This window comes from Paramisgurnus dabryanus, chromosome 4 (assembly GCF_030506205.2).
Source record: "Paramisgurnus dabryanus chromosome 4, PD_genome_1.1, whole genome shotgun sequence".
Lineage (NCBI taxonomy): Eukaryota > Metazoa > Chordata > Actinopteri > Cypriniformes > Cobitidae > Paramisgurnus > Paramisgurnus dabryanus.
This window is the reverse complement of record NC_133340.1, coordinates 32,726,213-32,741,996: the sequence shown is the minus strand read 5'-3', so window position 1 is coordinate 32,741,996 and position 15,784 is coordinate 32,726,213. Positions and strand designations below refer to the sequence as shown.

Here is a 15,784-nt window from a genome sequence, read left to right as displayed (position 1 = left end):
AACCGGGTTTAAAATCGAGGAAAATCGACTCCGACAATCTATGCAATTTTGCCTAGCTTCTCTGTGAACTACGGGTCTGTGTAATAAATGCCGCTCCATCTGAAAGCAGCTGATGGCGATTTACTTCTAATCACGGAACCGGCTTTACTGATGAAACACGCATGAGAATTGCAGACGATTTTTTGCACAGCCCTATAGGAGAGTGAGTGAGTGAGTGAGTGAGTGAGTGAGTGAGTGAGTGAGTGAGTGAGTTGGAGAGTGAGGGAGTGTGTGAGTTGGAGAGTGAGTGAGTGAGTGAGTTGGAGAGTGAGTGAGTGAGTGAGTGAGTGAGTGAGTTGGAGAGTGAGTGAGTGAGTGAGTTGGAGAGTGAGTGAGTGAGTGAGTGAGTGAGTGAGTGAGTGAGTGAGTGAGTGAGTTGGAGAGTGAGGGAGTGTGTGAGTTGGAGAGTGAGTGAGTGAGTGAGTTGGAGAGTGAGTGAGTGAGTGAGTGAGTGAGTGAGTGAGTTGGAGAGTGAGTGAGTGAGTAGGAGAGCGAGTACGAGAGCTTTTGCAAGTGATGGCTCTTAAAAGAGCCGTTGGTTTAAATGTTGTGGAGCGTGTAGATGGAGGAGCATGAGATGTATGTGAAGAAACTGCAAGACAAAAAAAATTGTGAATTACAAATTTTGGATATTTTTTTAATTCTTTATTTACTAAACATTGTATGTGTATAACTATTTACAACAAACCCCAAGATCCGCCCACTATCATAAGACTATATAATAAGATAAATAAATAAATAAAACGGCAATATAATAAAACTGACCAAAAAAAGAATGATCTGAATGTCTAAAGATTTCAGATTTGTACATCAAATGTATTAAAAGCATGTTGTTGGTGTTACTGTTTTTTTACTATGTATAAAAAGGCTGAACTACTGTGGTAAAAGCATAAGGTTTGCTGTTACTGCACTACAAAATACCACAGTAGAAGTAGACTAACTGCGGTAAAAACATGGTACGATTTGTGTACTATAAACACACAATACCACAGTAGTAGTACATTGGTAGTTAATTCCAAAAATATGAATATAATAAAATGATCGAGGATAACGTGACTAGCTTTTAATCACGCGCTAATCAATCACCCACTGCTTGATTATGTGTTGGAACTTATTTTGAACAAAAAGAAAGAATGTAATATAGATGACCAATACAATTCAGATAACATTTAGAAGCCGATCTGGATTAATAAAGAACATATAATGAATTTAATATCGAACAAACAGACACTTTTAGTATACTCACCGAGTGGCGACGTTTGTAAACAGATGATACATATCGCGATGATGTGCGAACGAGATTTGGGTCACGGCAGGGGCGTAGCCACGGGTGTGCGGGAGCCACCCACAGTAGCACACCTAAAATTGATGCAGAATATTTATTTATAGTTTCAATATTTTTTTGTACTAAACTTGGGCTGTTGTTGTTTACTTAGAATATATATATATTTAAAATCAACCCTTTCACGCGTAAGTTAAAAATATTTTATCTGACCCCTTGTGTCCATGGCGACGGGTCATGATTGTCACGTGACACACCGCAACAACAATAATGTATTCTATTCGTTTTATTTCGTTTTTCCTTTTTTTAATTAAAATATTAACTAACTTGCTTACCATGTCAACTATCTGATACTCTAATCCTTCGTTTAAAGATCTTTATAAATTATCTTGATCTATAACGAGATGAGTCCTGTCCACCGGATTTACAGCACCTGAATTCCCCAGCGTTTCTGCTTATCTTGCCTGTGACACACGCAGATTTTCAGATGCACACCCAGAGTTTTTTTCTGGCTACGGGTCACGCTTCTTGAGTGCGATGAACAAAATCGTATGGTATAGTACGATTTAATCTATTCGTATTAATTAGCACGAAATCCCTGCAACACAGGGCTGTTTTAAATGCGATGAACTAATCGTACGATTTCGTACGAGCCAGCTCGTATGATTTCATACGATTTAGCCACTTGGTTAAATCGTTTGAATTATTACGAATTCGCCGTGAGATAGGGTTGCAATATCCTAATGATTTTTGGTAAAAAAGCAAACATCTATATTTTAAAAGTCACGTTCTTTCTGTGTTTTTGAAGCTTTGATTGTGTTTACAGTGCACAATACAAAATGTATTTTTCACCCAATTGACTTATTGACTTCAGAAAGAACGTGACCTTTAAAAAATTTATTTTTGGCTTTTTCTACAAATATACCCGTGCGACTTACGACTTGTTTTGTGGTTCAGGGTCACATATTATACCATAGATTGGGGTTTATTGAGACATTTTGCTTAATAACATTTGTTAATGATTTTGCTGCAGTGCCATTCTGATGTATAGTTATACCATTACATTCCCAGCTCACCTCAGGTTGGGTTCAGTGGATTGGGTTTTGACTGGAAAAACAATCCACTGAAACTCGATGAGAAATATACGTGGATTTTTCTTTGGTTTTTCACAAACCTATTCAAGGATAATTTCCTTTGAATAGCTATTTACTGTGCATTATAAAAATATTACAGTAGTTACAGTCCTTGTTTAATTAAAAGGCACCAGAATACAAGAAAATGGCATCTATTCCAGAAAATGTTTTTTCAACGCCCATGCTCGGGTAGCATTTGTGTGCTGTCTGAAGCCTTAAGATGCGTATTTCTGGGCACAGGCTTAGACACAGACACACAAAACTTTTTTAAACTGCATGTGAGCACTGCATTGAGATCTGTTTCACATCTTGTGCTTAAATGTTTAAATTGGCAAGGCTTGACGCGAAGCAGAGGGTCTTGTATCACACTTGCCACATAAGGAAAAAAAACTGGACATGAATATGAATTTGAAACATTTTATTGGCCTATTTGTTTTAAATAAACATTCTTATCTTTCCGCGAAACGATATAGTACCACCATTGTTAATTGTGGTTGTCCAGTGTTTGTCACAAGATGGCGCCAAACGGTAATCTTTGTTGGTGCGGAGGGATTTTAAACATACAAGTAGTACCGGCTATGCGTTATTACTTTGGAGCAGTTATTATTTGAAAAGAACGAACCTGCAAATGTCTCAACTGACCAATCAGAATCAAGCATTCAAGAGAGCCGTGTAATAAATGAATATAAACCCTGAACGAGCAACTGTTAAACTCCTGCACTATTTGCACTGGATGCCTGTAACCATAGTGACAGATGTAAATCTTAAAACTTTACCTTTATCAACAAAGTATTAATTTACAATCGAGGCAGCGCTGATACATTATTTTATGACATCTATAAACACTTGTATAGAATATAACATTATAATGTAGCACAGCTATTGTAAAAAAAGGGAGATATGAATTATGCTTACTGACGGTTATTTAGACGTAAAAGCCCGAAATGCGCAGATGCTGCATAATTCAACTATATCTTATCTTTACATGCACAACATTTTGTCATCCCAAATTAATTTTGATCAGTACAGTTTACATATACCCTAAACATTGCATTCTGATTAAAATGTTTGTTTATATGTATACATTCTATACCCAAACTTAATGTCGACCCAAGCGCATAGAGTTACTAGATTTGCATTTCAAAATCAGCCCAATGAACATTCAAAACTAGCCCAAACTCATCCCAATGTCTATTCACAGCCCAAATACCAACAACTAATAAACAAAATCTGGTAAGTATTGAATCAGGTGATGAATCTCAATAATGGTGATACAATGACACCCATGACACCCAGCATGCATTGCAGCATGAATAATTTTATGACCATTGTTGAGATTTGTTACCTGATTCTTGATGTCTTCGTGTGTTTGCCTAAGACCATGTTATTTTTTAAATAATATAAGAATGTTTGAAACGTCCTCATGACGGACAGTAAAAGTATAACACCACACCTGCTGGTCAAAATAGTGTTACACTTTTTTACTACTCCCCATAGTGGTGAATCATCAGATTTTCGAAACAGTTGCTTGACTTAATGAAGCACCGTTTGTTAAAATCACATACGTGACTTGGCCAGTTTTGAAACACACTCTGAACCAAATCGAAACAAAAAATTTTAAAGTTTCAAAGCCTCATGAAGCAGTGCTTCAAAAGCGACCATTATAGCCTGGTTAGCCAGACCTACATCAAGATGTAAGGTCTGGCAACTCTTCACACAAACGGCTCAATGCAAGGGGCGGGATATAAGGTTGTCCCTCAAAATGCCTCTGCACGCAATAGGATAGCGCTATGACCAATCAGAGCAACGAAGAAGGTGACGTATTTACCGTAACCAGTCGGCAAAACTCCAAACACATCTTTCTTCTTTAAAAAGGACTTCAGTAGGGTTATTTGCTCTTCTCTCAAAGAAAAACATAAGTCTAAGTCCTCCAGAGTCGCGGCCAAAGCCGCTTCAAAAGAAAGCTGTTCGCCAGCAGCAGCAGCCATTCTTTGTTTTCAAGTAGGAACCGTTGCAGCTCTGTCGTCATCATGTTAAGCCCGCCCCACAGACGCTACACACGATGTGATTGGCCTGACCAAATTTTGGTTTTTGGAGCTGTTAAGTGTATTGTGAGTGCCTAGACTAAACCCTGGCAGCAAATATATTTTGCGGCCGCTAGGGTGCGTCTAGATTTCTAGGCTACGACCATTACTACACACATTTTTCTTGGCGTATTGATTGGTTTATGTTATACGTTACAAAAGCAAAAAAAAAAAAAAAAACTTAAGGCTAAGAAATCAAAGGTCAGTAGCCCTACCAAACACTCAACATTTGACAGAATTAAGGTCAAAGTGGATGTTTAATATAACTGGTATCAATCACATGAAGTTTATTGGTTTGATTAGATAAAGTAATCCAAATGGATGGAAATTGTATATGCAATCAAAATACATACTGTAAATGTTATTAATTAGGCTAAATATTTTTAGTCTTGGCTTTAGCGAAGCATTGTCTGTGAAACCAAGCCCGTCTCTGCATTGCAGATAGTCTGCAGCTGAAACAGCACAAACAGTGCATCATATAGAAAGTGAAAGTAACACAGAAGACTATATAAAGCTTTGCAGTGGTTTCATTCTGTCCAGTAAGGACAGCTGAATGAGTCGACATCATCAGCTGTGTTAGAGACTGAAATCTGCATCAATAAATCCAGGTGAGAAATTTTATTATTATTATTTTAACTCATCACTTTCCAGTCTGCATGGGAATTAAATTAAATTGTATTGTATGGGTCTCAATAATGAAAAATTTACATACAGATGTTGGGTGTGTCCCACAGAACATGCACATGGGAATCTTAACAAATACATGAAAGGACTGCTATATTATATTGTATTGTATTACATTATGTTATATTATATATTTATGATTTAGAAAAAGGCCACAATAAACAATGGGGGGACAAGCTCAATCAAAACCTGAATTGCCTGCCCCGGGTAAGAATGTTTTTTTCTTCAGACACATTGAAGACACCATCACTGTTACATATTAACTGCATTAAATTAAATACTATTTTTATATTTTACTTTATTGCGTTCTGTTCTATTGAAAGTCTATGTTATTAACTGTACTGGGCAGAATATCAAAGTTAAATTACAAATGTAATTTGTTTAATGATTTATTATTATTTATATAGAATATAAGTTATATTATTATTTAATTATTATTTATTGTTTTCTTTTCTTTCAGTCATACTTGGAGACACTACCTGTTTAGGGAGAGAAAAAGATTAGGTTTTTAGGCATTATGTTCCTATTAAGTATTCACAGAAAAGAACAGCTTTTATATGTTTTTTAAAATGATGGGATCGGCCGGACAAAGTTTGGAAGATCATTCCTTCAGCAAGGAATAGGAAAGGTGAAGTAATGTTGCTAAGGAAAATTATTCGTACAATAGTTTTAGACCAACGATGCTTTTGAGTAACACATTCTCTATTATCAAATATCCTACAAAGGCATTTTAGAGCTTTCGGACGCAGCCATAGTATATATGCATAAATACATATATAAAATCAAACAACACTATTTTATTTAGATCCCTGTAACTGCTGTAAATTGCCGGTTTACATGGATGGGGAGTCACAGATTGATTTATTGCACCTGGGCGTGGTTTCTGACATCAAACTTGGATGTACGTGGGCCATGTTGGATGTCCACCATGGGTTGTAGTGAGCCCTACTTGCCTCTCGGTGCATTTAAAGAATTGAGATGTCCACCAAGATAACTGAACTCAATTGGTTTTAGGAGAAAATAGAAGCAACAATTTATTGAGAAGCATCCACCTCATTGGTTCCCTTCTTCTTTGTGTCATGTTCTGATCAGATCCATACATGTAGTTATTGTCATGTTTATTTTAAATAATTGCAATTATTGTGTTATCTAAATACTTCACACTTCAACCCCTATTGCTTAACACAAATCGACCCTTGGTGTAGTTAGTTAGTTAACCAAGTTAACCATTCTAGTTAACCATTCTCACTTCTTTGTCTTGTTGAAAACTGTTTAAATCATCTGTAATTTCTCCTCTAGAATTTGAAAAACCATGGAGAACATTTGATTGGAGGTAAGTTTGTAAATGGGATATATTAAAGTAAAGTTTTCTGTCTACCATAATAATAGCACTGCAAAAGCTGTTTATTTACACAATGTCATTATCATCTTTACTCAACTACTACTCTAAAATTGGTGACATCATGCTCATGTCTCTAATGCAGGGGTTTCATACCTGTCCTGGGGGACCACTAGTACTGCACATTTTGCATGTTTCCCTTTTGTGACACACCTCATTCAGTTACCTTACACACCCAGTTCAGGTCTTGCAGTCTCTACTAATGAGCTGAAGATTTAAACCAGGTGTGTCTAACGAGGGAGACATGCAAATTGTGCAGTACTAGTGGTCCTCCAGGACAGGTTTGAAAACCCCTGCTCTAACGTGTTCAGACATTGTGTGACATCGCCAACTACTGGCCTGGCATGCATTATACAACGTTTATAGTTACTTTGATGACAACTTTTTTGTCTGTACGCAAAAATGAAAAAGAAAAAAACATTTTCAGTACTTTGTGGTTGTGTAAACATTAGGGATGTCCCGATCAGGTTTTTTTGCCCTCGAGTCCGAGTCCGAGTCATTTGATTTTGAGTATCTGCCGATACCGAGTCCCGATCCGATACTTCTATAATACATTAAAAAAAAAGAATAAAGAAGAGCAAAAAAACAGAACCAGTCCAGGATGTTCCTTATGTCATGCCGCACGCATTGCTGTTTCTGTGTGGAGTCAAAAGAGTCTAACTCTGTGCCAGCGCATAACTACAGATGTGTTAAAAAATAATGAATATATACTATATATGTTCAGGGGTTAAATTGGGGTTTGTTTTGTGGGGATGCTCTGTTAGGAGGGAGGGTTCGAGGGGTAACATGTTTAATCCTGATGACAGCAAAGCAACTGGGTGTGTTTCAATGACATTTTGTATCTCTGATAGGATTTTATAAGATTCAGTTTTAAAGCTGTGCCACATGTTGACCCAAACTTTAAAACCTGAACTTTAAATTATGCAAATCTATGAGTCTGACACCCTATATGCATTTGGTGCACATGTCATTATGCACAATTGATCAAACTTTGAATGAAGTTATAAGACTTAACCTCCTTGACTCATTCTAGGCATAAGATAGGCTACCCAAAAAGACTCAATTAACAAGAAAAACAACATACTGATTCAGCAATATATCTTATAAATTAGCCATAGAGATTCCCTAAGCTGGTCAGCTGTTAGTTAAACAATCACTATAGTTAGGTCGTAATTGATTTGTATAATCAAAATACATTATTTTATTAAACTATACAATCAGTTGTATCCAGTTATCTAGTTAACATTTTGTAATGAGATGAGTGACATGGCTATACATACTTTAATACTTTGTTTCTAGACTTCTATTAAGTTTTTTCGACATGGGCACCATTCTTACCTCTCTTTCTCTCATCTCTACAGTAATGTCAAATGATCCTGCGCGAATGCGCGTTCTTGAGGTTCTGAGTGAGACGCGGAGCTGCGTCTGAGCACATGTTGACAATAACGATCAACGCGTCGTTTAAATGAGCGGTAAAAACGCGGTTTTGTCGTGGGTTCCTTGCACGCACGAGTGTGAAGCCTATGAATGAAAGCACGTCAATAGGCTTGTTCGACTTCATGCGGCGCCGCAACACTCGACACCCTGGTGACGTCAAACTACCGCGAGAGTGATCCGCGAAATCATACGGAGGAGTTTGCTTTTACATCGTTCTCGCGGAACTTTGACGTCATGCAGCACCACAAGAACCGGCAGCCGGATGAAGTCGAACAAGCCTATTCTCTTCAGTTCACACGCACCAGCGCAGCGCGTACACTGGCGCGGAGCAGAGCGAGAACTTAATGGATTTTAAACCCTGCATATGTATCCGAGTCCTGATCGGGAGGTAACGTCCGATCCCGATCGAGTCTGAAACCACGTGATCGGGGCCGATTTCCGATCACGTGATCGGATCGGGACATCCCTAGTAAACATACCCATGAGTTAGACCTAAAGAAAGACAGCAGAGTTTAGGCAGCGTCTCAACATGTTACTGTAGCATCTGCACAAAAACTTGTCTTTTGTTATTGCACAGCCAAAAGGAAAAGCTGAAAGAAAAGCTAGAGAAGTTCTCTGTGAATAATCCAGATGCAAGAAACGTCAGGATTCTGCTAGCTGGACAAATTGGAGCAGGAAAGTCCAGCTTCATAAACTCGATTAACAGCGCCTTTCAAGGAGAGATTATTAATGAAGCGCTTGCTGGTTCAGCTGCTGGTGCGAGTTACAGTTTCACCAAAAATGTATGAATTGTTTTATCGCTGAAACTTTGTTTTAAAAGAAATACACTTGGAAAAATTATATTCAAAACTAAAATATTTGTGCTGTTTTTGGTTTGTTTCTTGGTTTGTAGCTCACCACGTATGAAATCAGAAATGAACGTGGAGAAGTGTTGCCTTTTGTCTTCAGTGATATAATGGGCTTAGAAGCTGAAACGTTGGCTGGGTTACAAGTAGATGACATCATCAGCACCATACTTGGCCATGTAATGGAGGACTATAAAGTAATAAACTATTACTTCATTTACATGGCATTAAAACACTTTACAAGAAGATTTGTATGTGTGCAATATCTCATGCTTTCTATTTTGTGCCTTATTCACAAACCTAGTTCAAAGAAGGCAAAGCAATCACTTTTGAAGATGAATATTACAAAGAAAACCCTTTGGCCTCTGACCAGACTTTCTGCCTGGTTTACATCATAGCTGCAGGATCAGTCAATTTCATAGAACGACGACTTTTTGAGAAGTTGAAGATTGTTCGTGAGAGAATCAGTGAAAAGGGTAAAACTTCATTTTTAAACATTGGGTTAGGTATTTGTAATATGTAATGTGTATGTGACCACTTTTAAAGGATGCATGAACTGCAGGCTATCCATCGTCCCGTCAAATCACCCATAATCCTTCGCACACATTAAAAAAACATAACGAGAATCAAATTGGCACTTTCGTTACCCAACCCCTTTCTAAAATATAAACCAAACATTGGTAAGAAAAGAGCACAGAGCTCATCCAATTTCAGGATGAAATTCATCTGCTTATTTGCATATAAAAGGAAACACCCAATTTTTACATGTTATAATAAATTATCTGTGGGGTATTTTGGGTTAAAAATTGACATACACACTCTGGGGACAGAGTTATTAAGACTTATTTGCTTCTTTAAAAAGTCTTTTGAAATGTCTCCTTTAATCCAAAAATAAAGAATATGTACATTATAATCTTTATCTTGTAGATGATTTATAATTGTCTCTGTGTAGGGATTCCTCAAGTGATTGTCATGACCAAAGTTGATGAAGCATGTCCACTGGTGAAGGATGATCTGAAGAAGATCTACACTAGCAAGAAGATTAAAAACCAGGTAAATCACACCATTCGTTTATTTGTTGTTGTAGTTGTTCATAATTACAGATTTGAAAGATTCTAATTGACTGTTTCTGTTAAGATGGAGACATGCAGTATGGAAGTGGGTGTACCGATGAGCAACATATTCCCAGTGAAGAACTACCATGAGGAGATTGACACAAAGGATGAAATTGATGTTCTGATTTTAAAGGCAGTTGATCAGATTGTACGTTCGGCTAAAGGAAAAGTGGCAAAGGGTGCTTTAAACTGAGGGGAAGTTGATGCATCGTATTTACACTTTCTGGCTATATTTGCTGCAGTGCACATTCAGTTTGCATATTCCACACTGAAAATATAATTAGTTAAATCTTTAATACCTAAAAAAACATCCTTAAGTGAAATAGGAATAGTATGTAACAAATGATTGTTTAGTGTAGTTAGTTCAGTGTAGACATTATTATTCAAATAAAATAAGTATCAGCTACTGTGTATCTGCAAAGTGACACACATTTGGTTGGTTTTTGATCATTAAAAATAGGTACAATTTGCACTTGGAGTTCCCAGCTAACAGAAAAAAGTTCTAAGAACATTCCTTGAAAGCTCCCACAAAAAGTATCCAGTTTTTTATGTTTAGGAAGGTTCATGGTTGTGTGAATGTTAGAGGAATGTTATGATGTTTTTAATGTTTTGCAGTGTTTAAAAGACATATTTTTATTTTAAGAAATTTTTCATGTAAAAATAATAGAAAAACATTATATTTTATTATTTTAAAACTGATATAAAACATTACTTATGATGCAGGGTTCACACCAGATGCGGTAGAGGTGGCAAGCGTGAGTGATTTACGCGTTAAGTCAATGCAAAGACGTGAAAAGGCATCATGTGGCGTGGATGCCGTGTTCCACGTGAATTGCAAACGCACAAGTTGAAAAATCTGAACTTGGGCAAATTTCTGCGCTGCGTTTACCCAATCAGGACCTTGCTGTAGTAGTGACGTGATTACAGGAAGAGAGCGGAGTCTCAGCGGAGTCGCAGAAGCCCATCCCATGATGCAAATTTTCGTGTGAATGTCTCGAATGACTAGAATTTCACGCGCAGCTTTCATGCGCAAATGAAGAGAGTACACTCCAAATGTTAAAGCGTCCAACTATGGTGAATAGTGTGTTTTTGCCACCTTTACCTCGGGTGGTGTGAACTTTCAGGGGGTGTTCTTAAAATGTATGCCGCCATGGTTTTTAAAAATAATGATGCCGCCATGGTTTTTTAACAACTTGATCTCATGGAAAGTCGTGTTATAGTAATGAAAAATCTTTTTTATTTATTTGTGTCTAAGGCACGAAATTTAGCTTTTTTCGTGCCTTGAGCACAAATGTCTTTTTCGTGACACTTGCACAAATCTCTATAAACAGTTTTTCGTGTCCGTGGCACAACTTTTTTTCGTGTCATTTTATGTATTGTTTTCTCTTTTTTCCCCTATTTTTAAATCACTGTCGCTTGGGGTTAGGGGTTAGATTTGGGGTTTGGGTTAGGATGTTCTTTTATGTATTGGTTTCTACATGTTTTTTTTTTCCGCTTTTAAAACTATTCTCACCTGGAGTTGGGGTTTGGGTTATGATGTCTAAAACTGTAACAGTAAGGTCTTGCTTATTTGTGTTTTTCTACCTTGTCCATACTATATCTTTTTTTCTTCACTTGTTTTATCGTTCCTGTCACATTCACATTTCTCTGGCTGAAAATGAATAAAGTATTATCTTATATACTGTAGTGTAATCTTTACTTTAATTGCATTATTATTGTGCATGGCTACAGCTACCCAGCAAACATGAGACGTCTACCCGACGTGCAGATCATGTCTTTATTGGGTCGGTTGGTCCAGGACCTTATCTGTATGTCTATACAACGTGCAAATCTGGGGCCTCATTTATAAAAGTGCGATGTAGGAACTGTACATTTCATCTAAGACCATTTTTGAAATGATCGTAAGTGTGATTCAGAGAAAAGGAGCGTACACACTCAAAAAAAAAAAAAAAACGTGCGTACGCCTCTTTTCCAGATGTGCAGTTTATAAATAACAAACTATCTTAAAATTGTGCACAGCTAAATGCTCTTAGAACTCCGCCTTGTAAACGCCCCTAATTTAATTCAATCTAAGGCAAAATTATCTGACTGCTACAATGGTGAGTGGTAAGAAAACATATTTGTTGTCGTTTGCTTAAGTTTGTAATATTTATAAATTCTAACATGGAAACTTTATTGACATCACTCGAGTTAAGGCGATTATTAGTGGACCTTTCAATTCACGGGTTTCATTTAAATATAGGTTTAAACGTAAACGTAATATTTGTGTCTTTAAAGTTTTGTTTCAGTTTGCCATCCATATCGATTCATTTGGATTTACAGATGTTTAACATTAAAATAGATGCATGGGAATAATTTATATTAATTTTTGAAATAGCCTACCCATCACTCTTAAATATCACATGTAGCTTATTGTACATCAAGCTAGTGTTGTAGTTCTCGAGACCGGTCTTGTCTTGGAATCGACCGCTTTTTTACTTGGTCTCGTCTCGGTCTCAAACAAAGAGGACTCAGAATTTTTTTTCAAGACCGGTCAAGACCACAACTGATGGCACATCACAAATTTATTTTTTATCATTAATTTTATGTAGTTTATTTAGGTTTGGCATATGATGTTGGCATTGTTTAAGCATTGTTTAAGTTTCTCCCAATGACAATTTTTCTAATTTTATTACTAAAAGCACCTGCATTGTGTTAAGTGGATGGCAAGCCATGGAAAGACAGTTCTGAATAAATGGTTTAGTTGATTTCAGCTCTTTAGTGTTTGTTCACTTTTATTTCCTTATAGACAAAGATAAATTCCCACATATCTGCATTGCCTTTGATCATTTTATCAACTTCTCTGATTGCACGCACGCACGCACGCACGCACGCACGCACACACACACACACACACACACACACACACACACACACAGACAGACAAGAAGTGCCTAATCATATGCATATTCCACATTTTATCATAAGTATTTTACTGCAGTGACTTTAACTGGTCTTGACTTGGTCTCAGCCTGTCTTGGTCTTGACTTGGTCTCGACCCTTTAAAGTCTTGGTCTTGTCTCGGTCTCGGCCTGTCTTGGTCTTGGTCATGACTTGGTCTCGGTTTAGGTGGTCTTGACTACAACACTACAAGGCTTTACAATTTACTTCCTTTCACGTCCTTTTAATCATTGAATTTGATCATTTTTACTTTCATTTAAAGGGGACATATTATGAAAATCTGAATTTTTCCATGTTTACGTGCTATAATTGTGTCCCCAGTGCTTCTATCAACCTAGAAAATGTGAAAAAAGATCAACCCAGTAACTTAGTTTTGGTAAACCATTTTCTGCAAGCATGTGAAAAAGTAGGTCATTGTAATTTGGCCCTTATTGTGATGTCAGAATAAGGTAATACCGCCCCCTTTATCTGCACTATCCAACCACAGCACAGCCATTCAGTACGGAGAGAAAGAGAGAGAGAGAAAATAATTCACAGCACAATTGAGTTTCAATTGCAACAAACCACCATCATTGTGATCAGTGTTTGCACTTCATCCGCTCATTTGCATTTTAAACGACACACCCATAACGGCACACTTTTGCTCAGACCTAGTTTAAGACTTAGTTTACATCTTAAAAAAAATCTCATAATATGTCCCCTTTAATTAAAGGACATGCTCTGTAACCTTTACATGTGCGTTAAACACCACGAAACAATTTAGCTATATATTTTATTTATTTATTATTATTTTGGAGTAGCAGGCCTTCTCCTAGGGCCTTCTTCACAGTTAATTCTTGTTCATTTTCTGTGTGCATCATTGTTGCATGTTTTATTATGTTTCTATTCTGAATCTGAATAAATAAACAAACAACGCAGTTTACATGCTTCGTCCTTGTTGCATTAGTTCATTAAGATAATTCTGAACAGATTTCTGTAGTTCAAACAACTCTGAATTGTAGTTGAGAACGTCACGGTGCACTTTTAAAACATTCTCGGGTTTAAATTGGCTCGGGCTCATAATTAGAGTTAATGTGTCGGTCGGGCCGGGCTCGGACACAACGTGTAAGTACTTTTCCACGTCAAAGACAAGTTTTATAAATCTGAGCATTGGAGTGGATTTGAGCGTATGCACGGTCTAAGATCAAATCTGTGCATAAACACGCTTTATAAATGAGGCCCCTGGTACAGTATCTGGACCAGTGTTTTCCAACCACTGTGCCATGGCACTCTAATGTGCCGTGACCACTCGTTGGGTGTGCCGTGGAAAAATAACACTGCCACAGTGTTTGAAAAAGCACTCGAATCTAGCTACCAGGTTGCTGAGTTTGTTAAAGCTGCGTGTCTCAATGTCATCAATTCCAGCCAGGATATCATAAGTCTTCATTAAAACAAGATCAAGTTTCACATTTAATGTTAATACTAAGTTTAATACAATATAATATTCCAGTTTAAAGTCATTTAAGCATTGCAATACAGGTTTATGCAGATCTGTTAATGCTTATTGTGAAAGTGGTGTGCCATATGATTTTTTTTACTTATCAAAACAAAAAAAGGTTGGGAAACACTGATCTGAACGTCTGACTACGACTCCTCTTGGACATCAGGGAAAATCAACATGAAGTACGTCCACCATGATTGTGATTCATGTGCTGATTCTTGATATCTGGCTGTGCGTTGAAAACATTTTCTCCATGTATAAGAGAATGAGATTTATAAACATCAGTTTTTTTATTTTGAATTTTTTTTATTCTTATAGAATAAACTATAATCAATTAAAGCCTTTAAATGAATGACAAAATTAACAAAGAATTTTTCTTTTACATAAGCTGTGATAGCTTTTTATTTCTTATTTTTTTTTTTTTACAAAACTTGAAGTGTTTTTACAAAGACAACAACTTAGAACAAAGACTCAAACTGTCCAACTAAAGGATCACAATAATGGTGACCAAACATTTTCAATAAAACCTCAACATCTTAAACTCTGTTATTTTTTAAAAAAAATCAGACAAATGTAGACAGCTGACAGAAGTAAGAACAGCCTGTTTGGTAATAAAAAGATTTAATGTCTTTTGAGTTGATTTTATCTATAAAATCTTCAATAATAAATAAAAAAATCACTTAAATGTTCACTTATCCAATTGACTCTAAGACTGCTTCAGTGTTACTTTAACACACTGCAGGTGAAATCAATTAAAGGATTAGGTCTTTCTTTGTTCAGTCGAGAGTTTTTTGAGGAAAACATTCCAGGATTTTTCTCATTTTAATGGACCCCACAACTTAACACTTAAAGGTATAGCGGAGGATTTTCTCGAATTTTAGAAAAGAACCGCCTTCTCCACTTTTTTTAAATATGCAATTGCGCAACACTCCTGATTGACAACTAGGAGGACCAATAGTCTTGATGGTCAAGTTAACTCAGCATTACATTTGCAAGTATATTACACCAATATACTATAAACTATGAATAATAATCAATTTATAACCGTCTTGATGACGTATATACAGCCTGGCAAGCAGATAGTTTTGAACACTGGCTGGTTATGTATTTTCTCAAAAATGATTGTTATTTTTTTTTATATTTTTAAACCCAAATAAGTGCCGAAAGCTTTAACAATGTGATTTAAAACATGTTTTTGTCTTACATTTCATACTAAAATTGGATGAGCTATGTGCCCACTCGTTTCAAACCAATTTTTGGTTTATATTTGAGAAAGGAATTTTGGTAACGAAAGTGCCAATTTGATTCTCATTTTTGTTTTTTTAATGTGTGATTTTGGGTGATTT

General features: G+C 36.6%; 1 protein-coding gene across 1 annotated transcript; it reads left to right on the top strand.

Annotated features, from left to right (window-relative positions):
* Positions 1-5,052: 5,052 nt before the first annotated feature.
* LOC135735709 (interferon-induced protein 44-like) lies at positions 5,053-11,666 on the top strand. The gene is made up of 8 exons (XM_065254213.1): positions 5,053-5,146; positions 5,368-5,429; positions 6,522-6,555; positions 8,636-8,840; positions 8,951-9,100; positions 9,208-9,379; positions 9,856-9,956; positions 10,041-11,666. Exons 2-8 carry the CDS (start codon positions 5,387-5,389, stop codon positions 10,209-10,211), a joined length of 876 nt encoding a protein of 291 aa, XP_065110285.1. The 5' UTR covers positions 5,053-5,146; positions 5,368-5,386; the 3' UTR covers positions 10,212-11,666.
* Positions 11,667-15,784: the final 4,118 nt, after the last annotated feature.